This window comes from Hypanus sabinus (genome assembly GCF_030144855.1).
Source record: "Hypanus sabinus isolate sHypSab1 chromosome 24 unlocalized genomic scaffold, sHypSab1.hap1 SUPER_24_unloc_26, whole genome shotgun sequence".
Taxonomy (NCBI): domain Eukaryota; kingdom Metazoa; phylum Chordata; class Chondrichthyes; order Myliobatiformes; family Dasyatidae; genus Hypanus; species Hypanus sabinus.
The window spans coordinates 248,254-275,815 of record NW_026778940.1 but is presented as its reverse complement, the minus strand read 5'-3'; the positions used below and the strand labels follow the sequence as shown (position 1 = coordinate 275,815).

At 54.6% G+C, this 27,562-nt stretch overlaps 1 protein-coding gene across 1 annotated transcript in view; it reads left to right on the top strand.

Moving 5' to 3' along the window:
* Window positions 1-23,245, top strand: part of LOC132385497 (zinc finger protein 497-like) — a 149,949-nt gene extending 126,704 nt beyond the window's left edge. The window contains exon 3 of the mRNA XM_059957610.1: window positions 22,575-23,245. Within this exon, the coding sequence (XP_059813593.1) occupies window positions 22,575-22,782 (208 nt within the window). The 3' untranslated portion in view covers window positions 22,783-23,245. The remainder of the gene's footprint in view (window positions 1-22,574) is intronic.
* Window positions 23,246-27,562: the final 4,317 nt, after the last annotated feature.

Here is a 27,562-nt window from a genome sequence, read left to right as displayed (position 1 = left end):
CCAGAGAGAGAGAGAGACCCCGATACACAGAGAGGGAGCGAGAGAGACCCCGATATCCAGAGAGAGAGAGAGACCGATACCCAGAGCGAGAGAGAGACCCCGATACCCAGAGAGAGAGCCAGATAACCAGAGAGACTCCGATACCCAGAGAGAGAGAGACCCCGATACCCAGAGAGAGATACCCTGATACCCAGAGAGAGAGACTTTGATACCCAGAGAGAGAGAGACCCCGATACCCAGAGAGAGATACCCTGATACCCAGAGAGAGAGAGAGACTCCGATACCCAGAGAGAGAGAGACCCCGATACCCAGAGAGAGATACCCTGATACCCAGAGAGAGAGAGACTTTGATACCCAGATGGGGGGAGAGAGAGAGAGAGAGAGAGAGAGAGAGAGAGACACAGACCCCGATACCCAGAGAGAGAGTGACCCTGATACCCAGAGAGAGACTTTGATACCCAGAGAGTGAGACCCCGATACCCAGAGAGAGACTTTGATACCCAGAGAGATAGAAAGAGCGAGAGCCCCCGATACCCAGGGAGAGAGAGAAAGACCCTGATACCCAGAGAGAGATAGAGACCCCGATACCCAGACCGACCCCGATACCCAGAGAGAGAGAGAGACCCCGATACCCAGAGAGAGAGACACCGATACCCAAAGAGAGAGACCTCGATACCCAGAGAGAGAGAGACCCCAATACACAGGCAGAGAGAGAGACACCGATACCCAGAGAGAGAAAGATCCTGATACCCAGAGAGAGAAAGACCCTGATACCCAGAGAGAGATAGACCCCGATACCCAGAGAGATAGAAAGAGAGAGACCCCGATACCCAGACCGACCCCGATACCCAGAGAGAGAGAGAGACCCTGATACCCAGAGGGAGAGAGACCCCGATACACAGAGAGGGAGAGAGACCCCGATACCCAGAGGGAGAGAGACCCCGATACCCAGAGAGAGAGAGAGACCCCGATACCCTGAGGGAGAGAGACCCCGATACACAGAGAGGGAGCGAGAGAGACCCCGATACCCAGAGAGAGAGCCAGATAACCAGAGAGACTCCGATACCCAGAGAGAGAGAGACCCCGATACCCAGAGAGAGGCACCGATACCCAGAGAGAGAGACCCCGATACCCAGAGAGACCCCGATACCCAGAGAGTGAGACCCCGATACTCAGAGAGTGACTTTGATACCCAGAGAGACCCCGATACCCAGAGAGAGGGACCTCGATACCCAGAGAGAGAGTTCCCGATACCCAGAGAGAGAGAGAGAGAGAGACCCCGATACCCAGAGAGAGAGAAATACCCCGATACCCAGAGAGAGGCACCGATACCCAGAGAGAGTGAGTTTGATACCCAGAGAGACCCCGATACCCAGAGAGAGAGACCCCGATACCCAGAGAGACCTCGATACCCAGAGAGAGAGACCCCGATACCCAGAGAGTGACCCCGATACCCAGAGGCAGAGATACCCCGATACCCAGAGAGAGAGAGAGAGACCCCGATACCCAGAGAGGGAGCGAGAGAGACCCCGATACCCAGAGAGAGAGTGAAAGACTCTGATACCCGGAGAGGGAGAGAGAAAGAGACCACAATACACAGGCAGAGAGAGAGTCACCAATACCCAGAGAGAGATACCCCGATACCCAGAGAGAGATACCCCGATACCCAGAGAGACTCCGATACCCAGAGAGAGAGAGAGAGACCCCGATACCTAGAGAGAGAGTGAGAGAGAGAGAGAGAGAGAGAGAGACCCCGATACCCAGAGAGGGAGAAAGACCCCGAAAGCCAGAGATGGAGAGAGAGAGAGAGAGACACCCCGATACCCAGAGAGAGAGAAACCCCGATACCCAGAGAGAGAGAAACCCCGATACCCAGAGAGAGAGACACCGATACCCAAAGAGAGAGACCTCGATACCCAGAGAGAGAGAGACCCCAATACACAGGCAGAGAGAGAGACACCGATACCCAGAGAGAGAAAGACCCTGATACCCAGAGAGAGATAGACCCCGATACCCAGAGAGATAGAAAGAGAGAGACCCCGATACCCAGAGTGACCCCGATACCCATAGAGTGAGAGAGACCCCGATACCCGGAGAGAGAGAGAAAGACTCTGATACCCAGAGAGTGAGAGAGACCCCAACACCCAGGGGGAGAGAGAAAAGACCCTGATACCAAGAGAGATAGAAAGAGCGAGAGCCCCCGATACCCAGGGAGAGAGAGAAAGACCCTGATACCCAGAGAGAGATAGAGACCCCGATACCCAGACCGACTTCGATCCCAGAGAGAGAGAGAGAGACCCTGATACCCAGAGGGAGAGAGACCCCGATACACAGAGAGGGAGAGAGACCCCGATACCCAGAGAGAGAGAGAGACCCCGATACACAGAGAGGGAGCGAGAGAGACCCCGATATCCAGAGAGAGAGAGAGACCGATACCCAGAGCGAGAGAGAGACCCCGATACCCAGAGAGAGAGCCAGATAACCAGAGAGACTCCGATACCCAGAGAGAGAGAGACCCCGATACCCAGAGAGAGATACCCTGATACCCAGAGAGAGAGACTTTGATACCCAGAGAGAGAGAGACCCCGATACCCAGAGAGAGATACCCTGATACCCAGAGAGAGAGAGAGACTCCGATACCCAGAGAGAGAGAGACCCCGATACCCAGAGAGAGATACCCTGATACCCAGAGAGAGAGAGACTTTGATACCCAGATGGGGGGAGAGAGAGAGAGAGAGAGAGAGAGAGAGAGAGACACAGACCCCGATACCCAGAGAGAGAGTGACCCTGATACCCAGAGAGAGACTTTGATACCCAGAGAGTGAGACCCCGATACCCAGAGAGAGACTTTGATACCCAGAGAGATAGAAAGAGCGAGAGCCCCCGATACCCAGGGAGAGAGAGAAAGACCCTGATACCCAGAGAGAGATAGAGACCCCGATACCCAGACCGACCCCGATACCCAGAGAGAGAGAGAGACCCCGATACCCAGAGAGAGAGACACCGATACCCAAAGAGAGAGACCTCGATACCCAGAGAGAGAGAGACCCCAATACACAGGCAGAGAGAGAGACACCGATACCCAGAGAGAGAAAGACCCTGATACCCAGAGAGAGAAAGACCCTGATACCCAGAGAGAGATAGACCCCGATACCCAGAGAGATAGAAAGAGAGAGACCCCGATACCCAGACTGACCCCGATACCCAGAGAGAGAGAGAGACCCTGATACCCAGAGGGAGAGAGACCCCGATACACAGAGAGGGAGAGAGACCCCGATACCCAGAGGGAGAGAGACCCCGATACCCAGAGAGAGAGAGAGACCCCGATACCCAGAGGGAGAGAGACCCCGATACACAGAGAGGGAGCGAGAGAGACCCCGATACCCAGAGAGAGAGCCAGATAACCAGAGAGACTCCGATACCCAGAGAGAGAGAGACCCCGATACCCAGAGAGAGATACCCTGATACCCAGAGAGAGAGAGACTTTGATACCCAGAGAGAGAGAGACCCCGATACCCAGAGAGAGATACCCTGATACCCAGAGAGAGACTTTGATACCCAGAGAGACCCCGATACCCAGAGAGAGGGACCTCGATACCCAGAGAGAGAGAGAGAGACCCCGATACCCAGAGAGAGAGAGATACCCCGATACCCAGAGAGAGGCACCGATACCCAGAGAGAGAGACCCCGATACCCAGAGAGACCCCGATACCCAGAGTGAGACCCCGATACCCAGAGAGTGACTTTGATACCCAGAGAGACCCCGATACCCAGAGAGAGGGACCTCGATACCCAGAGAGAGAGATCCCGATACCCAGAGAGAGAGAGAGAGAGAGAGACCCCGATACCCAGAGAGAGAGAGATACCCCGATACCCAGAGAGAGGCACCGATACCCAGAGAGAGTGAGTTTGATACCCAGAGAGACCCCGATACCCAGAGAGAGAGACCCCGATACCCAGAGAGACCTCGATACCCAGAGAGAGAGACCCCGATACCCAGAGAGTGACCCCGATACCCAGAGGCAGAGATACCCCGATACCCAGAGAGAGAGAGAGAGACCCCGATACCCAGAGAGGGAGCGAGAGAGACCCCGATACCCAGAGAGAGAGTGAAAGACTCTGATACCCGGAGAGGGAGAGAGAAAGAGACCACAATACACAGGCAGAGAGAGAGTCACCAATACCCAGAGAGAGATACCCCGATACCCAGAGAGAGACCCCGATACCCAGAGAGACTCCGATACCCAGAGAGAGAGAGAGAGACCCCGATACCTAGAGAGAGAGTGAGAGAGAGAGAGAGAGAGAGAGAGACCCCGATACCCAGAGAGGGAGAAAGACCCCGAAAGCCAGAGATGGAGAGAGAGAGAGAGAGACACCCCGATACCCAGAGAGAGAGAAACCCCGATACCCAGAGAGAGAGAAACCCCGATACCCAGAGAGAGAGACACCGATACCCAAAGAGAGAGACCTCGATACCCAGAGAGAGAGAGACCCCAATACACAGGCAGAGAGAGAGACACCGATACCCAGAGAGAGAAAGACCCTGATACCCAGAGAGAGATAGACCCCGATACCCAGAGAGATAGAAAGAGAGAGACCCCGATACCCAGAGTGACCCCGATACCCATAGAGTGAGAGAGACCCCGATACCCGGAGAGAGAGAGAAAGACTCTGATACCCAGAGAGTGAGAGAGACCCCAACACCCAGAGGGAGAGAGAAAAGACCCTGATACCAAGAGAGATAGAAAGAGCGAGAGCCCCCGATACCCAGGGAGAGAGAGAAAGACCCTGATACCCAGAGAGAGAGAGAGAGACCCCGATACCCAGAGGGAGAGAGACCCCGATACACAGAGAGGGAGAGAGACCCCGATACCCAGAGAGGGAGAGAGACCCCGATACCCAGAGAGGGAGAGAGACCCCGATACACAGAGAGAGAGACCCCGATACACAGAGAGAGAGACCCCGATACCCAGAGAGACCCCGATACCCAGAGAGAGAGACCCCGATACCCAGAGAGTGACCCCGATACCCAGAGGCAGAGATACCCCGATACCCAGAGAGAGAGAGAGAGACCCCGATACCCAGAGAGGGAGCGAGAGAGACCCCGATACCCAGAGAGAGAGTGAAAGACTCTGATACCCGGAGAGGGAGAGAGAAAGAGACCACAATACACAGGCAGAGAGAGAGTCACCAATACCCAGAGAGAGATACCCCGATACCCAGAGAGAGACCCCGATACCCAGAGAGACTCCGATACCCAGAGAGAGAGAGAGAGACCCCGATACCTAGAGAGAGAGTGAGAGAGAGAGAGAGAGAGAGAGAGACCCCGATAACCAGAGAGGGAGAAAGACCCCGAAAGCCAGAGATGGAGAGAGAGAGAGAGACACCCCGATACCCAGAGAGAGAGAAACCCCGATACCCAGAGAGAGAGACACCGATACCCAAAGAGAGAGACCTCGATACCCAGAGAGAGAGAGACCCCAATACACAGGCAGAGAGAGAGACACCGATACCCAGAGAGAAAGACCCTGATACCCAGAGAGAGATAGACCCCGATACCCAGAGAGATAGAAAAGAGAGACCCATATACCCAGAGTGACCCCGATACCCATAGAGTGAGAGAGACCCCGATACCCGGAGAGAGAGAGAAAGACTCTGATACCCAGAGAGTGAGAGAGACCCCAACACCCAGAGGGAGAGAGAAAAGACCCTGATACCAAGAGAGATAGAAAGAGCGAGAGCCCCCGATACCCAGGGAGAGAGAGAAAGACCCTGCTACCCAGAGAGATAGAGACCCCGATACCCAGACCGACCCCGATCCCAGAGAGAGAGAGAGACCCTGATACCCAGAGGGAGAGAGACCCCGATACACAGAGAGGGAGAGAGACCCCGATACCCAGAGGGAGAGAGACCCCGATACCCAGAGAGAGAGAGAGACCCCGATACCCAGAGGGAGAGAGACCCCGATACACAGAGAGGGAGCGAGAGAGACCCCGATATCCAGAGAGAGAGAGAGACCGATACCCAGAGCGAGAGAGACCCCGATGCCCAGAGAGAGTTAGAGACCCCGATACCCAGAGAGAGAGCCAGATAACCAGAGAGACTCCGATACCCAGAGAGAGATAGACCCCGATACCCAGAGAGAGATACCCTGATACCCAGAGAGAGAGACTTTGATACCCAGATGGGGGGAGAGAGAGAGAGAGAGAGAGACACAGACCCCGATACCCAGAGAGAGAGTGACCCTGATACCCAGAGAGAGACTTTGATACCCAGAGAGATAGAAAGAGCGAGAGCCCCCGATACCCAGGGAGAGAGAGAAAGACCCTGATACCCAGAGAGAGATAGAGACCCCGATACCCAGACCGACCCCGATACCCAGAGAGAGAGAGAGAGACCCCGATACCCAGAGAGAGAGAAACCCCGATACCCAGAGAGAGAGACACCGATACCCAAAGAGAGAGACCTCGATACCCAGAGAGAGAGAGACCCCAATACACAGGCAGAGAGAGAGACACCGATACCCAGAGAGAGAAAGACCCTGATACCCAGAGAGAGATAGACCCCGATACCCAGAGAGATAGAAAGAGAGAGACCCCGATACCCAGACCGACCCCGATACCCAGAGAGAGAGAGAGACCCTGATACCCAGAGGGAGAGAGACCCCGATACACAGAGAGGGAGAGAGACCCCGATACCCAGAGGGAGAGAGACCCCGATACCCAGAGAGAGAGAGAGACCCCGATACCCTGAGAGACTCCGATACCCAGAGAGAGAGAGAGAGACCCCGATACCTAGAGAGAGAGTGAGAGAGAGAGAGAGAGAGAGAGAGACCCCGATACCCAGAGAGGGAGAAAGACCCCGAAAGCCAGAGATGGAGAGAGAGAGAGAGAGACACCCCGATACCCAGAGAGAGAGAAACCCCGATACCCAGAGAGAGAGAAACCCCGATACCCAGAGAGAGAGACACCGATACCCAAAGAGAGAGACCTCGATACCCAGAGAGAGAGAGACCCCAATACACAGGCAGAGAGAGAGACACCGATACCCAGAGAGAGAAAGACCCTGATACCCAGAGAGAGATAGACCCCGATACCCAGAGAGATAGAAAGAGAGAGACCCCGATACCCAGAGTGACCCCGATACCCATAGAGTGAGAGAGACCCCGATACCCGGAGAGAGAGAGAAAGACTCTGATACCCAGAGAGTGAGAGAGACCCCAACACCCAGAGGGAGAGAGAAAAGACCCTGATACCAAGAGAGATAGAAAGAGCGAGAGCCCCCGATACCCAGGGAGAGAGAGAAAGACCCTGATACCCAGAGAGAGAGAGAGAGACCCCGATACCCAGAGGGAGAGAGACCCCGATACACAGAGAGGGAGAGAGACCCCGATACCCAGAGAGGGAGAGAGACCCCGATACCCAGAGAGGGAGAGAGACCCCGATACACAGAGAGAGAGACCCCGATACACAGAGAGAGAGACCCCGATACCCAGAGAGACCCCGATACCCAGAGAGAGAGACCCCGATACCCAGAGAGTGACCCCGATACCCAGAGGCAGAGATACCCCGATACCCAGAGAGAGAGAGAGAGACCCCGATACCCAGAGAGGGAGCGAGAGAGACCCCGATACCCAGAGAGAGAGTGAAAGACTCTGATACCCGGAGAGGGAGAGAGAAAGAGACCACAATACACAGGCAGAGAGAGAGTCACCAATACCCAGAGAGAGATACCCCGATACCCAGAGAGAGACCCCGATACCCAGAGAGACTCCGATACCCAGAGAGAGAGAGAGAGACCCCGATACCTAGAGAGAGAGTGAGAGAGAGAGAGAGAGAGAGAGAGACCCCGATAACCAGAGAGGGAGAAAGACCCCGAAAGCCAGAGATGGAGAGAGAGAGAGAGACACCCCGATACCCAGAGAGAGAGAAACCCCGATACCCAGAGAGAGAGACACCGATACCCAAAGAGAGAGACCTCGATACCCAGAGAGAGAGAGACCCCAATACACAGGCAGAGAGAGAGACACCGATACCCAGAGAGAAAGACCCTGATACCCAGAGAGAGATAGACCCCGATACCCAGAGAGATAGAAAAGAGAGACCCATATACCCAGAGTGACCCCGATACCCATAGAGTGAGAGAGACCCCGATACCCGGAGAGAGAGAGAAAGACTCTGATACCCAGAGAGTGAGAGAGACCCCAACACCCAGAGGGAGAGAGAAAAGACCCTGATACCAAGAGAGATAGAAAGAGCGAGAGCCCCCGATACCCAGGGAGAGAGAGAAAGACCCTGCTACCCAGAGAGATAGAGACCCCGATACCCAGACCGACCCCGATCCCAGAGAGAGAGAGAGACCCTGATACCCAGAGGGAGAGAGACCCCGATACACAGAGAGGGAGAGAGACCCCGATACCCAGAGGGAGAGAGACCCCGATACCCAGAGAGAGAGAGAGACCCCGATACCCAGAGGGAGAGAGACCCCGATACACAGAGAGGGAGCGAGAGAGACCCCGATATCCAGAGAGAGAGAGAGACCGATACCCAGAGCGAGAGAGACCCCGATGCCCAGAGAGTTAGAGACCCCGATACCCAGAGAGAGAGCCAGATAACCAGAGAGACTCCGATACCCAGAGAGAGATAGACCCCGATACCCAGAGAGAGATACCCTGATACCCAGAGAGAGAGACTTTGATACCCAGATGGGGGGAGAGAGAGAGAGAGAGAGAGACACAGACCCCGATACCCAGAGAGAGAGTGACCCTGATACCCAGAGAGAGACTTTGATACCCAGAGAGATAGAAAGAGCGAGAGCCCCCGATACCCAGGGAGAGAGAGAAAGACCCTGATACCCAGAGAGAGATAGAGACCCCGATACCCAGACCGACCCCGATACCCAGAGAGAGAGAGAGAGACCCCGATACCCAGAGAGAGAGAAACCCCGATACCCAGAGAGAGAGACACCGATACCCAAAGAGAGAGACCTCGATACCCAGAGAGAGAGAGACCCCAATACACAGGCAGAGAGAGAGACACCGATACCCAGAGAGAGAAAGACCCTGATACCCAGAGAGAGATAGACCCCGATACCCAGAGAGATAGAAAGAGAGAGACCCCGATACCCAGACCGACCCCGATACCCAGAGAGAGAGAGAGACCCTGATACCCAGAGGGAGAGAGACCCCGATACACAGAGAGGGAGAGAGACCCCGATACCCAGAGGGAGAGAGACCCCGATACCCAGAGAGAGAGAGAGACCCCGATACCCAGAGGGAGAGAGACCCCGATACACAGAGAGGGAGCGAGAGAGACCCCGATACCCAGAGAGAGACCCCGATACCCAGAGAGAGAGCCAGATAACCAGAGAGACTCCGATACCCAGAGAGAGAGACCCCGATACCCAGAGAGAGATACCCTGATACCCAGAGAGAGAGAGACTTTGATACCCAGAGAGAGAGAGACCCCGATACCCAGAGAGAGATACCCTGATACCCAGAGAGAGAGAGAGACTCCGATACCCAGAGAGAGAGAGACCCCGATACCCAGAGAGAGATACCCTGATACCCAGAGAGAGAGAGACTTTGATACCCAGATGGGGGGAGAGAGAGAGATAGAGAGAGAGAGAGAGAGAGAGAGACACAGACCCCGATACCCAGAGAGAGAGTGACCCTGATACCCAGAGAGAGACTTTGATACCCAGAGAGTGAGACCCCGATACCCAGAGAGAGACTTTGATACCCAGAGAGACCCCGATACCCAGAGAGAGAGAGAGACCCCGATACCCAGAGAGAGAGAGAGACCCCGATACCCAGAGAGAGAGAGAGAGAGACCCCGATACCCAGAGAGAGAGAGAGCCAGATAACCAGAGAGAGATACCCCGATACCCAGAGAGAGAGAGAGAGAGACTCCGATACCCAGAGAGAGAGAGAGACCCCGATACCCAGAGAGAGATACCCTGATACCCAGAGAGAGAGAGACTTTGATACCCAGATGGGGGGGGAGAGAGAGAGAGAGAGAGAGAGACAGACCCCGATACCCAGAGAGAGAGTGACCCTGATACCCAGAGAGAGAGAGACCCCGATACCCAGAGAGAGACTTTGATACCCAGAGAGACCCCGATACCCAGAGAGAGGGACCTCGATACCCAGAGAGAGAGAGAGAGACCCCGATACCCAGAGAGAGAGCCAGATAACCAGAGAGACTCCGATACCCAGAGAGAGAGAGACCCCGATACCCAGAGAGAGATACCCTGATACCCAGAGAGAGAGACTTTGAGACCCAGATGGGGGGAGAGAGAGAGAGAGAGAGAGAGAGACACAGACCCCGATACCCAGAGAGAGAGTGACCCTGATACCCAGAGAGAGACTTTGATACCCAGAGAGATAGAAAGAGCGAGAGCCCCCGATACCCAGGGAGAGAGAGAAAGACCCTGATACCCAGAGAGAGATAGAGACCCCGATACCCAGACCGACCCCGATACCCAGAGAGAGAGAGAGAGACCCCGATACCCAGAGAGAGAGAAACCCCGATACCCAGAGAGAGAGACACCGATACCCAAAGAGAGAGACCTCGATACCCAGAGAGAGAGAGACCCCAATACACAGGCAGAGAGAGAGACACCGATACCCAGAGAGATAAAGACCCTGATACCCAGAGAGAGATAGACCCCGATACCCAGAGAGATAGAAAGAGAGAGACCCCGATACCCAGACCGACCCCGATACCCAGAGAGAGAGAGAGACCCTGATACCCAGAGGGAGAGAGACCCCGATACACAGAGAGGGAGAGAGACCCCGATACCCAGAGGGAGAGAGACCCCGATACCCAGAGAGAGAGAGAGACCCCGATACCCAGAGGGAGAGACACCCCGATACACAGAGAGGGAGCGAGAGAGACCCCGATACCCAGAGAGAGAGCCAGATAACCAGAGAGACTCCGATACCCAGAGAGAGAGAGACCCCGATACCCAGAGAGAGATACCCTGATACCCAGAGAGAGAGAGACTTTGATACCCAGAGAGAGAGAGACCCCGATACCCAGAGAGAGATACCCTGATACCCAGAGAGAGAGAGAGACTCCGATACCCAGAGAGAGAGAGACCCCGATACCCAGAGAGAGATACCCTGATACCCAGAGAGAGAGAGACTTTGATACCCAGATGGGGGGAGAGAGAGAGATAGAGAGAGAGAGAGAGAGAGAGAGAGAGAGAGAGAGAGACACAGACCCCGATACCCAGAGAGAGAGTGACCCTGATACCCAGAGAGAGACTTTGATACCCAGAGAGTGAGACCCCGATACCCAGAGAGAGACATTGATACCCAGAGAGACCCCGATACCCAGAGAGAGAGAGAGACCCCGATACCCAGAGAGAGAGAGAGACCCCGATACCCAGAGGGAGAGAGAACCCAATGCCCACAGAGAGAGAGACCCCGATACCCAGAGAGAGAGAGAGAGAGACCCCGATACCCAGAGAGAGAGAGAGCCAGATAACCAGAGAGAGATACCCCGATACCCAGAGAGAGAGAGAGACCCCGATACCCAGAGAGAGATACCCTGATACCCAGAGAGAGAGAGACTTTGATACCCAGATGGGGGGAGAGAGAGAGAGAGAGAGAGAGAGACAGACCCCGATACCCAGAGAGAGAGTGACCCTGATACCCAGAGAGAGAGAGACCCCGATACCCAGAGAGAGACTTTGATACCCAGAGAGACCCCGATACCCAGAGAGAGGGACCTCGATACCCAGAGAGAGAGAGAGAGACCCCGATACCCAGAGAGAGAGAGAGAGACCCCGATACCCAGAGAGAGAGCCAGATAACCAGAGAGACTCCGATACCCAGAGAGTGAGAGACCCCGATACCCAGAGAGAGATACCCTGATACCCAGAGAGAGAGACTTTGATACCCAGATGGGGGGAGAGAGAGAGAGAGAGAGAGAGAGAGAGAGACACAGACCCCGATACCCAGAGAGAGAGTGACCCTGATACCCAGAGAGAGACTTTGATACCCAGAGAGATAGAAAGAGCGAGAGCCCCCGATACCCAGGGAGAGAGAGAAAGACCCTGATACCCAGAGAGAGATAGAGACCCCGATACCCAGAGAGAGGCACCGATACCCAGAGAGAGTGAGTTTGATACCCAGAGAGACCCCGATACCCAGAGAGAGAGACCCCGATACCCAGAGAGACCTCGATACCCAGAGAGAGAGACCCCGATACCCAGAGAGTGACCCCGATACCCAGAGGCAGAGATACCCCGATACCCAGAGAGAGAGAGAGAGACCCCGATACCCAGAGAGGGAGCGAGAGAGACCCCGATACCCAGAGAGAGAGTGAAAGACTCTGATACCCGGAGAAGGAGAGAGAAAGAGACCACAATACACAGGCAGAGAGAGAGTCACCAATACCCAGAGAGAGATACCCCGATACCCAGAGAGAGACCCCGATACCCAGAGAGACTCCGATACCCAGAGAGAGAGAGAGAGACCCCGATACCTAGAGAGAGAGTGAGAGAGAGAGAGAGACCCCGATACCCAGAGAGGGAGAAAGACCCCGAAAGCCAGAGATGGAGAGAGAGAGAGAGAGACACCCCGATACCCAGAGAGAGAGAAACCCCGATACCCAGAGAGAGAGACACCGATACCCAAAGAGAGAGACCTCGATACCCAGAGAGAGAGAGACCCCAATACACAGGCAGAGAGAGAGACACCGATACCCAGAGAGAGAAAGACCCTGATACCCAGAGAGAGATAGACCCCGATACCCAGAGAGATAGAAAGAGAGAGACCCCGATACCCAGAGTGACCCCGATACCCATAGAGTGAGAGAGACCCCGATACCCGGAGAGAGAGAGAAAGACTCTGATACCCAGAGAGTGAGAGAGACCCCAACACCCAGAGGGAGAGAGAAAAGACCCTGATACCAAGAGAGATAGAAAGAGCGAGAGCCCCCGATACCCAGGGAGAGAGAGAAAGACCCTGATACCCAGAGAGAGATAGAGACCCCGATACCCAGACCGACTTCGATCCCAGAGAGAGAGAGAGAGACCCTGATACCCAGAGGGAGAGAGACCCCGATACACAGAGAGGGAGAGAGACCCCGATACCCAGAGAGAGAGAGACCCCGATACACAGAGAGGGAGCGAGAGAGACCCCGATATCCAGAGAGAGAGAGAGACCGATACCCAGAGCGAGAGAGAGACCCCGATACCCAGAGAGAGAGAGACCCCGATACCCAGAGAGAGATACCCTGATACCCAGAGAGAGAGAGAGACTCCGATACCCAGAGAGAGAGAGACCCCGATACCCAGAGAGAGATACCCTGATACCCAGAGAGAGAGAGACTTTGATACCCAGATGGGGGGAGAGAGAGAGAGAGAGAGAGAGAGAGAGAGAGAGAGAGAGAGAGAGAGACACAGACCCCGATACCCAGAGAGAGAGTGACCCTGATACCCAGAGAGAGACTTTGATACCCAGAGAGTGAGACCCCGATACCCAGAGAGAGACTTTGATACCCAGAGAGATAGAAAGAGCGAGAGCCCCCGATACCCAGGGAGAGAGAGAAAGACCCTGATACCCAGAGAGAGATAGAGACCCCGATACCCAGACCGACCCCGATACCCAGAGAGAGAGAGAGACCCCGATACCCAGAGAGAGAGACACCGATACCCAAAGAGAGAGACCTCGATACCCAGAGAGAGAGAGACCCCAATACACAGGCAGAGAGAGAGACACCGATACCCAGAGAGAGAAAGACCCTGATACCCAGAGAGAGATAGACCCCGATACCCAGAGAGATAGAAACAGAGAGACCCCGATACCCAGACCGACCCCGATACCCAGAGAGAGAGAGAGACCCTGATACCCAGAGGGAGAGAGACCCCGATACACAGAGAGGGAGAGAGACCCCGATACCCAGAGGGAGAGAGACCCCGATACCCAGAGAGAGAGAGAGACCCCGATACCCAGAGGGAGAGAGACCCCGATACACAGAGAGGGAGCGTGAGAGACCCCGATACCCAGAGAGAGAGCCAGATAACCAGAGAGACTCCGATACCCAGAGAGAGAGAGACCCCGATACCCAGAGAGAGATACCCTGATACCCAGAGAGAGAGAGACTTTGATACCCAGAGAGAGAGAGACCCCGATACCCAGAGAGAGATACCCTGATACCCAGAGAGAGAGAGAGACTCCGATACCCAGAGAGAGAGAGACCCCGATACCCAGAGAGAGATACCCTGATACCCAGAGAGAGAGAGACTTTGATACCCAGATGGGGGGAGAGAGAGAGAGAGAGAGAGACACAGACCCCGATACCCAGAGAGAGAGTGACCCTGATACCCAGAGAGAGACTTTGATACCCAGAGAGTGAGACCCCGATACCCAGAGAGAGACTTTGATACCCAGAGAGAGGGACCTCGATACCCAGAGAGAGAGATCCCGATACCCAGAGAGAGAGAGACCCCGATACCCAGAGAGAGAGAGATACCCCGATACCCAGAGAGAGGCACCGATACCCAGAGAGAGGCACCGATACCCAGAGAGAGACCCCGATACCCAGAGAGTGACCCCGATACCCAGAGGCAGAGATAACCCGATACCCAGAGAGAGAGAGAGAGACCCCGATACCCAGAGAGGGAGCGAGAGAGACCCCGATACCCAGAGGGAGCGAGAGAGACCCCGATACCCGGAGAGAGAGTGAGAGAGAGGGAGAGAGAGAGAGAGACCCCGATACCCAGAGAGAGAGAGAAAGACTCTGATACCCGGAGAGGGAGAGAGAAAGACCCTGATACCCAGAGAGGGAGAGAGACCCCGATACCCAGAGAGAGAGAGAGACACCGAAAACCTGAGAGAGAGAGAAAAACCACGATACCCAGAGAGAGAGAGAACCCAATGCCCACAGAGAGAGAGACCACGATACCCAGAGAGAGAGAGAGAGACCCCGATACCCAGAGAGAGAGAGAGAGTGGGCCCCGATACCCAGAGATAGAGTGAGAGACCCCGATACCCAGAGAGGGAGACCCCGAAAGCCAGAGAGAGAGAGAGAGACACCCTGATACCCAGAGAGAGAGACACCAATACCCAGTGAGAGAGAGAGACCCCAATACACAGGGAGAGAGAGAGAGACACCGATACCCAGAGAGAGAGAGACCCCGATACCCAGAGGGAGAGAGACCCCGATACACAGAGAGAGAGAGAGACCCCGATACCCGGAGAGAGAGAGAAAGACTCTGATACCCAGAGAGTGAGAGAGACCCCAACACCCAGAGGGAGAGAGAAAAGACCCTGATACCAAGAGAGATAGAGACCCCGATACCCAGAGAGAGAGAGAGACCCCGATACCCAGAGAGAGAGAGAGAGACCCCGATACCCAGAGAGGGAGAGAGACCCTGATACCTAGAGAGAGAGAGACCCCGATACAGAGAGAGAGAGAGACACCGAAAACCTGAGAGAGAGAGAAAAACCACGATACCCAGAGAGAGAGAGAACCCAATGCCCACAGAGAGAGAGACCCCGATACCCAGAGAGAGAGAGAGAGTGGGCCCCGATACCCAGAGATAGAGAGAGAGACCCCGATACCCAGAGAGGGAGACCCCGAAAGCTAGAGAGAGAGAGAGAGACACCCTGATACCCAGAGAGAGAGACACCGATACCCAGTGAGAGAGAGAGACCCCAATACACAGGGAGAGAGAGAGAGACACCGATACCCATAGAGAGAGTGACCCCGATACCCAGAGAGAGAGAGAGAGACCCCGATACCCAGAGAGTGAGAGAGACCCCAACACCCAGAGGGAGAGAGAAAAGACCCTGATACCAAGAGAGATAGAAAGAGCGAGAGCCCCCGATACCCAGGGAGAGAGAGAAAGACCCTGATACCCAGAGAGAGATAGAGACTCCGATACCCAGACCGACCCCGATACCCACAGAGAGAGAGAGAGACCCCGATACCCAGAGGGAGAGAGACCCCGATACACAGAGAGAGAGAGAGACCCCGATACCCAGAGAGAGAGCCAGATAACCAGAGAGACTCCGATACCCAGAGAGAGAGAGACCCCGATACCCAGAGAGAGATACCCTGATACCCAGAGAGAGAGAGACTTTGATACCCAGATGGGGGGAGAGAGAGAGAGAGAGAGAGAGAGAGAGAGAGACACAGACCCCGATACCCAGAGAGAGAGTGACCCTGATACCCAGAGAGAGACTTTGATACCCAGAGAGTGAGACCCCGATACCCAGAGAGAGACTTTGATACCCAGAGAGACCCCGATACCCAGAGAGAGAGAGAGACCCCGATACCCAGAGAGAGAGCGAGACCCCGATACCCAGAGGGAGAGAGAACCCAATGCCCACAGAGAGAGAGACCCCGATACCCAGAGAGAGAGAGAGAGAGACCCCGATACCCAGAGAGAGAGAGAGCCAGATAACCAGAGAGAGATACCCCGATACCCAGAGAGAGAGAGAGAGAGACTCCGATACCCAGAGAGAGAGAGAGACCCCGATACCCAGAGAGAGATACCCTGATACCCAGAGAGAGAGAGACTTTGATACCCAGATGGGGGGAGAGAGAGAGAGAGAGAGAGAGAGACACAGACCCCGATACCCAGAGAGAGAGTGACCCTGATACCCAGAGAGAGACTTTGATACCCAGAGAGTGAGACCCCGATACCCAGAGAGAGACTTTGATACCCAGATGGGGGGGAGAGAGAGAGAGAGAGAGAGAGAGAGAGAGAGAGAGACACAGACCCCGATACCCAGAGAGAGAGTGACCCTGATACCCAGAGAGAGACTTTGATACCCAGAGAGTGAGACCCCGATACCCAGAGAGAGACTTTGATACCCAGAGAGACGCCGATACCCAGAGAGAGAGAGATACCCCGATACCCAGAGAGGGAGCGAGAGAGACCCCGATATCCAGAGAGAGAGAGAGACCGATACCCAGAGCGAGAGAGAGACCCCGATACCCAGAGAGAGAGCCAGATAACCAGAGAGACTCCGATACCCAGAGAGAGAGAGAGACCCCGATACCCGGAGAGAGATACCCTGATACCCAGAGAGAGAGACTTTGATACCCAGAGAGAGAGAGAGACCCCGATACCCAGAGAGAGATACCCTGATACCCAGAGAGAGAGAGAGACTCCGATACCCAGAGTGAGAGAGACCCCGATACCCAGAGAGAGATACCCTGATACCCAGAGAGAGAGAGACTTTGATACCCAGATGGGGGGAGAGAGAGAGAGAGAGAGAGAGAGAGTGAGACACAGACCCCGATACCCAGAGAGAGAGTGACCCTGATACCCAGAGAGAGACTTTGATACCCAGAGAGTGAGACCCCGTTACCCAGAGAGTGAGACCCCGATACCCAGAGAGACGCCGATACCCAGAGAGAGAGAGATACCCCGATACCCAGAGAGAGGCACCGATACCCAGAGAGAGTGAGTTTGATACCCAGAGAGACCCCGATACCCAGAGAGACCTCGATACCCAGAGAGAGAGACCCCGATACCCAGAGAGTGACCCCGATACCCAGAGGCAGAGATACCCCGATACCCAGAGAGAGAGAGATACCCCGATACCCAGAGAGAGGCACCGATACCCAGAGAGAGATAGAGACCCAGATACCCAGACCGACCCCGATCCCAGAGAGAGAGAGAGACCCTGATACCCAGAGGGAGAGAGACCCCGATACACAGAGAGGGAGAGAGACCCCGATACCCAGAGGGAGAGAGACCCCGATACCCAGAGAGGGAGAGAGACCCCGATACACAGAGAGGGAGCGAGAGAGACCCCGATATCCAGAGAGAGAGAGAGACCGATACCCAGAGCGAGAGAGAGACCCCGATACCCAGAGAGAGAGCCAGATAACCAGAGAGACTCCGATACCCAGAGAGAGAGAGACCCCGATACCCAGAGAGAGATACCCTGATACCCAGAGAGAGAGACTTTGATACCCAGAGAGAGAGAGACCCCGATACCCAGAGAGAGATACCCTGATACCCAGAGAGAGAGAGAGACTCCGATACCCAGAGTGAGAGAGACCCCGATACCCAGAGAGAGATACCCTGATACCCAGAGAGAGAGAGACTTTGATACCCAGATGTGGGGAGAGAGAGAGAGAGAGACACAGACCCCGATACCCAGAGAGAGAGTGACCCTGATACCCAGAGAGAGACTTTGATACCCAGAGAGTGAGACCCCGATACCCAGAGAGAGACTTTGATACCCAGAGAGATAGAAAGAGCGAGAGCCCCCGATACCCAGGGAGAGAGAGAAAGACCCTGATACCCAGAGAGAGATAGAGACCCCGATACCCAGACCGACCCCGATACCCAGAGAGAGAGAGAGACCCCGATACCCAGAGAGAGAGAAACCCCGATACCCAGAGAGAGACACCGATACCCAAAGAGAGAGACCTCGATACCCAGAGAGAGAGAGACCCCAATACACAGGCAGAGAGAGAGACACCGATACCCAGAGAGAGAAAGACCCTGATACCCAGAGAGAGATAGACCCCGATACCCAGAGAGATAGAAAGAGAGAGACCCCGATACCCAGACCGACCCCGATACCCATAGAGTGAGAGAGACCCCGATACCCGGAGAGTGAGACCCCGATACCCAGAGAGAGACTTTGATACCCAGAGAGATAGAAAGAGCGAGAGCCCCCGATACCCAGGGAGAGAGAGAAAGACCCTGATACCCAGAGAGAGATAGAGACCCCGATACCCAGACCGACCCCGATACCCAGAGAGAGAGAGAGACCCCGATACCCAGAGAGAGAGAAACCCCGATACCCAGAGAGAGACACCGATACCCAAAGAGAGAGACCTCGATACCCAGAGAGAGAGAGACCCCAATACACAGGCAGAGAGTGAGACACCGATACCCAGAGAGAGAAAGACCCTGATACCCAGAGAGAGATAGACCCCGATACCCAGAGAGATAGAAAGAGAGAGACCCCGATACCCAGACCGACCCCGATACCCATAGAGTGAGAGAGACCCCGATACCCGGAGAGTGAGAGAGAGAGACCCCGATACCCAGAGGGAGAGAGACCCCGATACACAGAGAGGGAGAGAGACCCCGATACCCAGAGGGAGAGAGACCCCGATACCCAGAGAGAGAGAGAGACCCCGATACCCAGAGGGAGAGAGACCCCGATACACAGAGAGGGAGCGAGAGAGACCCCGATACCCAGAGAGAGAGCCAGATAACCAGAGAGACTCCGATACCCAGAGAGAGAGAGACCCCGATACCCAGAGAGAGATACCCTGATACCCAGAGAGAGAGAGACTTTGATACCCAGAGAGAGAGAGACCCCGATACCCAGAGAGAGATACCCTGATACCCAGAGAGAGAGAGAGACTCCGATACCCAGAGAGTCCCCGATACCCAGAGAGAGATACCCTGATACCCAGAGAGAGAGAGACTTTGATACCCAGATGGGGGGGGAGAGAGAGAGAGAGAGAGAGAGAGACACAGACCCCGATACCCAGAGAGAGAGTGACCCTGATACCCAGAGAGAGACTTTGATACCCAGAGAGTGAGACCCCGATACCCAGAGAGAGGGACCTCGATACCCAGAGAGAGAGATCCCGATACCCAGAGAGAGAGAGAGAGACCCCGATACCCAGAGAGAGAGAGATACCCCGATACCCAGAGAGAGGCACCGATACCCAGAGAGAGACCCCGCTACCCAGAGAGAGTGAGTTTGATACCCAGAGAGACCCCGATACCCAGAGAGACCCCGATACCCAGAGAGTGACTCCGATACCCAGAGGCAGAGATACCCCGATACCCAGAGAGAGAGAGAGAGACCCCGATACCCAGAGAGGGAGCGAGAGAGACCCCGATACCCAGAGGGAGCGAGAGAGACCCCGATACCCGGAGAGAGAGTGAGAGAGAGGGAGAGAGAGAGAGAGACCCCGATACCCAGAGAGAGAGAGAAAGACTCTGATACCCGGAGAGGGAGAGAGAAAGACCCTGATACCCAGAGAGGGAGAAAGACCCTGATACCCAGAGAGAGAGAGACCCCGATACAGAGAGAGAGAGAGACACCGAAAACCTGAGAGAGAGAGAAAAACCACGATACCCAGAGAGAGAGAGAACCCAATGCCCACAGAGAGAGAGACCCCGATACCCAGAGAGAGAGAGAGAGTGGGCCCCGATACCCAGAGATAGAGTGAGAGACCCCGATACCCAGAGAGGGAGACCCCGAAAGCCAGAGAGAGAGAGAGAGACCCCGATACCCAGAGAGAGAGAGAGAGTGGGCCCCGATACCCAGAGATAGAGTGAGAGACCCCGATACCCAGAGAGGGAGACCCCGAAAGCCAGAGAGAGAGAGAGACCCCGATACCCAGAGGGAGAGAGACCCCGATACACAGAGAGGGAGAGAGACCCCGATACCCAGAGGGAGAGAGACCCCGATACACAGAGAGGGAGAGAGAGAGACCCCGATACCCAGAGAGAGTTAGAGACCCCGATACCCAGAGGGAGAGAGACCCCGATACACAGAGAGAGAAAGAGACCCCGATACCCAGAGGGAGAGAGACCCCGATACACAGAGAGGGAGAGAGAGAGACCCCGATACCCAGAGAGAGAGTGACCCCGATACCCAGAGAGAGTTAGAGACCCCGATACACAGAGAGAGAGAGAGAGACCCCGATACCCAGAGAGAGGCACCGATACCCAGAGAGAGGCACCGATACCCAGAGAGAGAGAGAGAGACACCGATACCCAGAGAGAGAGAGAGGCCCCGATACCCAGAGAGTGAGAGAGACCCCAACACCCAGAGAGAGAGAGAAAAGACCCTGATACCCAGTGGGAGAGAGACCCCGATACACAGAGAGGGAGCGAGAGAGACCCCGATACCCAGAGAGAGAGAGAAAGACTCTGATACCCGGAGAGGGAGAGAAAATGACCCTGATACCCAGAGAGGGAGAGAGACCCCGATACACAGAGAGGGAGAGAGACCCCGATACCCAGAGGGAGAGAGACCCCGATACAGAGAGAGAGAGAGAGAGTGAGACACCGAAACCCTGAGAGAGAGAGAGAGAGACGACGATACTCAGAGAGAGAGAGAGACCCCGATACCCAGAGAGAGAGAGAACCCAATGCCCACAGAGAGACCCCGATACCCAGAGAGAGGGACCTCGATACCCAGAGAGAGAGATCCCGATACCCAGAGAGAGAGAGAGAGAGAGAGACCCCGATACCCAGAGAGAGAGAGAGACCCCGATACCCAGAGTGTGAGAGATACCCCGATACCCAGTGAAAGAGTCCCTGACACCCAGAGAGAGAGAGACCCGGATACCCAGAGAGTGAAAGAGTCCCCGACACCCAGAGAGAGAGAGACCTCGATATACAGAGAGAGAGAGAGACCCGGATACCCAGAGAGTGAAAGAGTCCCCGACAGCCAGAGAGAGAGAGACCTCGATACCCAGAGAGAGTTAGAGACCCCGATACACAGAGAGAGAGAGAGAGACCCCGAAACCCAGAGAGAGAGAGATACCCCGATACCCAGAGAGAGGCACCGATACCCAGAGAGAGGCACCGATACCCAGAGAGAGACCCCGATACCCAGAGAGAGAGAGAGAGACACCGATACCCAGAGAGAGAGAGAGGCCCCGATACCCAGAGAGTGAGAGAGACCCCAACACCCAGAGAGAGAGAGAAAAGACCCTGATACCCAGTGGGAGAGAGACCCCGATACACAGAGAGGGAGCGAGAGAGACCCCGATACCCAGAGAGAGAGAGAAAGACTCTGATACCCGGAGAGGGAGAGAAAATGACCCTGATACCCAGAGAGGGAGAGAGACCCCGATACCCAGAGAGGGAGAGAGACCCCGATACCCAGAGGGAGAGAGACCCCGATACAGAGAGAGAGAGAGACACCGAAACCCTGAGAGAGAGAGAGAGACGACGATACTCAGAGAGAGAGAGAGAGAGAGAGAGAGACCCCGATACCCAGAGAGAGAGAGAACCCAATGCCCACAGAGAGACCCCGATACCCAGAGAGAGGGACCTCGATACCCAGAGAGAGAGATCCCGATACCCAGAGAGAGAGAGAGAGGCACCGATACCCAGAGAGAGGCACCGATACCCAGAGAGACCCCGATACCCAGAGACTGAGACCCCGATACCCAGAGAGAGAGATCCCGATACCCAGAGAGAGAGAGACCCCGATACCCAGAGAGAGAGAGACCCCGATACCCAGAGAGTGAGAGATACCCCGATACCCAGTGAAAGAGTCCCTGACACCCAGAGAGAGAGAGACCTCGATATACAGAGAGAGAGAGAGAGAGACCCCGATACCCAGAGAGAGAGTGACCCCGATACCCAGAGAGAGAGAGAGAGAGACCCCATTTCCCATAGGGAGAGAGATAGATTGCCCAATGCCCTGAGAGAAAGGGTGATACTGTGATTCGTGGAGAGAGTGTTGTACCCTGCTACCCAGACTGGGAGGAACCGGATACTGAGACAGAGTGAGCGAGAGAGTTTGAGCTGTCAAGGGAAGGGAAGGAGACGGGATGGTGGGTTGGCAGTTGAACATTTGACCGTCCCCTTCGTCCCAACCACAGCGTTGCAGAAGAGCAGCTGATATCGCCAGATGAGGACCTGGGCCCTGGACAGTGCCAGGAAGCTGAGCCCTCAGATTCTGAGGAGCCAGAGCCAGCCGAGCTCTTTATCTGCTCCGACTGTGGTAAAAGCTTCAAGACCATGGCGCACCTCGAGCAGCACCAGATCGAGCACCTGGGTGAGGCTCCAGTGGCCAGTGCAGACCGCTAGCATCGTGACCAAACCCCCCGGTGAACTCAGACTCCCTCGCCACCAGCAGCGGAGAGCTCCACACACATCCCCACAATCACCACGCCTCATCTCACTGGTCTCAAATCGAGGAGTCGATGAGTTCTCAGTAGCTGCAGATGCGCACAAGTACTCAGATCGGAAAGTGGAAAGTGGACACCCGGCTGCCCTACATACATTCTCCCTTGCTCCCTATTGTCGAGGGGAAAGGATCTCACTCGTGGACGTGGAGTGAGGTCTGGACACACTCCGCAAAGCAAGTGCCCACCGTCCCGTGAAGTGCAGTTATCATTTTTAACTCGGCAAGCGAGCGACAGTGTGGAAAGTTAATTACCTTCTTGTAAGAAGGAGTCAGTTAGAAATCTCTGTTAAATATTTTCCTTTAAGTACTTTTTTTGTTTATGTAGCTGTTATGTAAAATAAACGTGGTCTGTTGACACTTGGACTCGTCCTAGTGGAGAATCTTGGTGTCACACACTCCCCTGACGCCACTCCCTCAGTACCGGGGAGTGTGTGTCTGTGGAAAACACTCCATTCCCCGGGTATATACATCTCCCCAGACAGTGACACTCCCTCAGTACCGGGGAGTGTGTGTCTGTGGTTTAACAATCCATTCCCCGGGTATATACATCTCCCCAGACAGTGACACTCCCTCAGTACCGGGGAGTGTGTGTCTGTGGTTTAACACTCCATTCCCCGGGTATATACATCTCCCCAGACAGTGATACACTCCCTCAGTACCGGGGAGTGTGTGTCTGTGGTTTAACACTCCATTCCCCGGGTATATACATCTCCCCAGACAGTGACACTCCCTCAGTACCGGGGAGTGTGTGCCTGTGGTTTAACACTCCATTCCCCGAGTATATACATCTCCCCAGACAGTGACACCCCCTCAGTACCGGGGAGTGTGTGTCTGTGGTTTTTAACACTGCATTCCCCGAGTATATACATCTCCCCAGACAGTGTGACACTCCCTCAGTACCGGAGAGTGTGTGTCTGTGGTTTAACACTGCATTCCCCGAGTATATACATCTCCCCAGACAGTGTGACACTCCCTCAGTACCGGGGTGTGTGTGTCTGCGCTTTAACACTCCATTCCCCGAGTATATACATCTCCCCAGACAGTGTGACACTCCCTCAATGACGAGGAGTGTGTGTCTGTGGTTTAACACTCCATTCCCCGGGTATATACATCTCCCCAGACAGTGTGACAGTACCGGGGAGTGTGTGTCTGTGGTTTAAAACTCCATTCCCCGAGTATATACATCTCCCCAGACACTGTGACACTCACTCAGTACCGGGGAGTGTGTGTCTGTGGTTTAACACTGCAATCCCCAAGTATATACATCTCCCCAGACAGTGACACTCCCTCAGTACCGGGGTGTGTGTGCCTGTGGTTTAACACTCCATTCCCCGAGTATATACATCTCCCCTCAGACAGTGACACTCCCTTAGTACCGGGGAGTGTGTGTCTGTGGTTAGACACTCCATTCCCCGGGTATATACATCCCCACAGACAGTGACACTCCCTCAGTACCGGGGAGTGCGTGTCTGTGGTTTAACACACCATTCCTCGGGTATATACATCTCCCCAGACAGTGACACTCCCTCAGTACCGGGGAGTGTGTGTCTGTGGTTTAACACTCCATTCCACGAGTATATACATCTCCCCAGACAGTGACACTCCCTCAGTACCGGGGAGTGTGTGTCTGTGGTTTAACACTCCATTCCCCGGGTATATACATCTCCCCAGACAGTGACACCCCCTCAGTACCGGGGAGTGTGTGTCTGTGGTTTAACACTCCATTCCCCGGGTATATACATCTCCCCAGACAGTGACACCCCCTCAGTACCGGGGAGTGTGTGTCTGTGGAAAACACTCCATTCCCCGAGTCTATACATCTCCCCAGACAGTGTGACACTCCCTCAGTGACGAGGAGTGTGTGTCTGTGGTTTAACATTCCATTCCCCGGGTATATACATCTCCCCAGACAGTGTGACACACCCTCAGTACCGGAGAGTGTGTGTCTGTGGTTTAACACTCCATTCCCCGAGTATATACATCTCCCCAGACAGTGTAACACTCCCTCAGTACCGGAGAGTGTGTGTCTGTGGTTTAACACTCCATTCCCTGAGTATATACATCTCCCCAGACAGTGTAACACTCCCTCAGTACCGGAGAGTGTGTGTCTGTGGTTTAACACTCCATTCCCCGAGTATATGCATCTCCCCAGACAGTGTAACACTCTCTCAGTACCGGAGTGTGTGTGTCTGTGGTGTAACACTCCATTCCCCGAGTATATTCATCTCCCCAGACAGTAACACTCCCTCAGTACCGGGGAGTGTGTGTCTGTGGTTTAACACTCCATTCCCCGGGTATATACATCTCCCCAGACAGTGACACTCCCTCAGTACCGGGGAGTGTGTGTCTGTGGTTTAACACTCCATTCCCCAAGTATATACATCTCCCCAGACAGTGATACACTCCCTCAGTACCGGGGAGTGTGTGTCTGTGGTTTAACACTCCATTCCCCGAGTATATACATCTCCCCAGACAGTGTGACACCCACTCAGTACCGGGGAGTGTGTGTCTGTGATTTAACACTCCATTCCCCGGGTATATACATCCCCACAGACAGTGACACTCCCTCAGTACCGGGGAGTGCGTGTCTGTGGTTTAACACACCATTCCCCGGGTATATACATCTCCCCAGACAGTGACACTCCCTCAGTACCGGGGTGTGTGTGTCTGTGGTTTAACACTCCATTCCCCGAGTATATACATCTCCCCAGACAGTGACACCCCCTCAGTACCGGGGAGTGTGTGTCTGTGGAAAACACTCCATTCCCCGAGTATATACATCTCCCCAGACAGTGTGACACTCCCTCAGTACCGGAGAGTGTGTGTCTGTGGTTTAACACTGCATTCCCCGAGTATATACATCTCCCCAGACAGTGTGACACTCACTCAGTACCGAGGAGTGTGTGTCTGTGGTTTAACACTCCATTCCCCGGGTATATACATCTCCCCAGACAGTGACACCCCCTCAGTACCGGGGAGTGTGTGTCTGTGGTATAACACTCCATTCCCCGAGTATATACATCTCCCCAGACAGTGTGACAGTACCGGGGAGTGTGTGTCTGTGGTTTAACACTCCATTCCCCGGGTATATACATCCCCACAGACAGTGACACTCCCTCAGTACCGGGGAGTGCGTGTCTGTGGTTTAACACTCCATTCCCCGGGTATATACATCTCCCCAGACAGTGACACACCCTCAGTACCGGGGAGTGTGTGCCTGTGGTTTAACACTCCATTCCCCGAGTATATACATCTCCCCTCAGACAGTGACACTCCCTCAGTACCGGGGAGTGTGTGTCTGTGGTTAGACACTCCTTTCCCCAGGTACATACATCTCCCCAGACAGTGATAATCCCTCAGTACTGGGGAGTGTGTGTCTGTGGTTTAAAACTCCATTCCCCGAGTATATACATCTCCCCAGACAGTGTGACACTCACTCAGTACCGGGGAGTGTGTGTCTGTGGTTTAACACTGCAATCCCCAAGTATATCCATCTCCCCAGACAGTGACACTCCCTCAGTACTGGGGAGTATGTGCCAGTGGTTTAACACTCCATTCCCCGAGTATATACATCTCCCCTCAGACAGTGACACTCCCTCAGTGCCGGGGAGTGTGTGTCTGTGGTTTAACACACCATTCCCCGAGTATATACATCTCCCCAGACAGTGATACTCCCTCAGTACCGGGGAGTGTGTGTCTGTGGTTTAACACTCCATTCCCCGAGTATATACATCTCCCCAGACAGTCATACTCCCTCAGTACCGGGGAGTGTGTGTCTGTGGTTTAACACTCCATTCCCCGAGTATATACATCTCCCCAGACAGTGTGACACACCCTCAGTACCGGGGAGTGTGTGTCTGTGGAAAACACTCCATTCCCCGGGTATATACATCTCCCCAGACAGTGTGACACTCCCTCAGTACCGGAGAGTGCGTGTCTGTGGTTTAACACTCCATTCCCCGAATATATACATCTCCCCAGACAGTGACGCTCCCTCAGTACCGGGGTGTGTGTGTCTGTGGTTTAACACTCCATTCCCCGAATATATACATCTCCCCAGACAGTGACACTCCCTCAGTACCGGGGAGTGTGTGTCTGTGGTTTAACACTGCATTCCCCGAGTATATACATCTCCCCAGACAGTGTGACACTCCCTCAGTACCGGAGAGTGCGTGTCTGTGGTTTAACACTCCATTCCCCGAATATATACATCTCCCCAGACAGTGACACTCCCTCAGTACCGGGGAGTGTGTGTCTGTGGTTAGACACTCCTTTCCCCGAGTATATACATCTCCCCAGACAGTGTGACACTCCCTCAGTGACGAGGAGTGTGTGTCTGTGGTTTAACACTCCATTCCCCGGGTATATACATCTCCCCAGACAGTGACACTCCCTCAGTACCGGGGTGTGTGTGTCTGCGCTTTGACACTCCATTCCCCGGGAAAATACATCTCCCCAGACAGTGACACCCCCTCAGTACCAGGGAGTGTGTGTCTGTGGTTTAACACTCCATTCCCCGGGTATATACATCTCCCCAGACAGTGTGACACTCCCTCAGTTCCGGAGAGTGTGTGTCTGTGGTTTAACACTCCATTCCCCGAGTATATGCATCTCCCCAGACAGTGTAACACTCTCTCAGTACCGGAGTGTGTGTGTCTGTGGTGTAACACTCCATTCCCC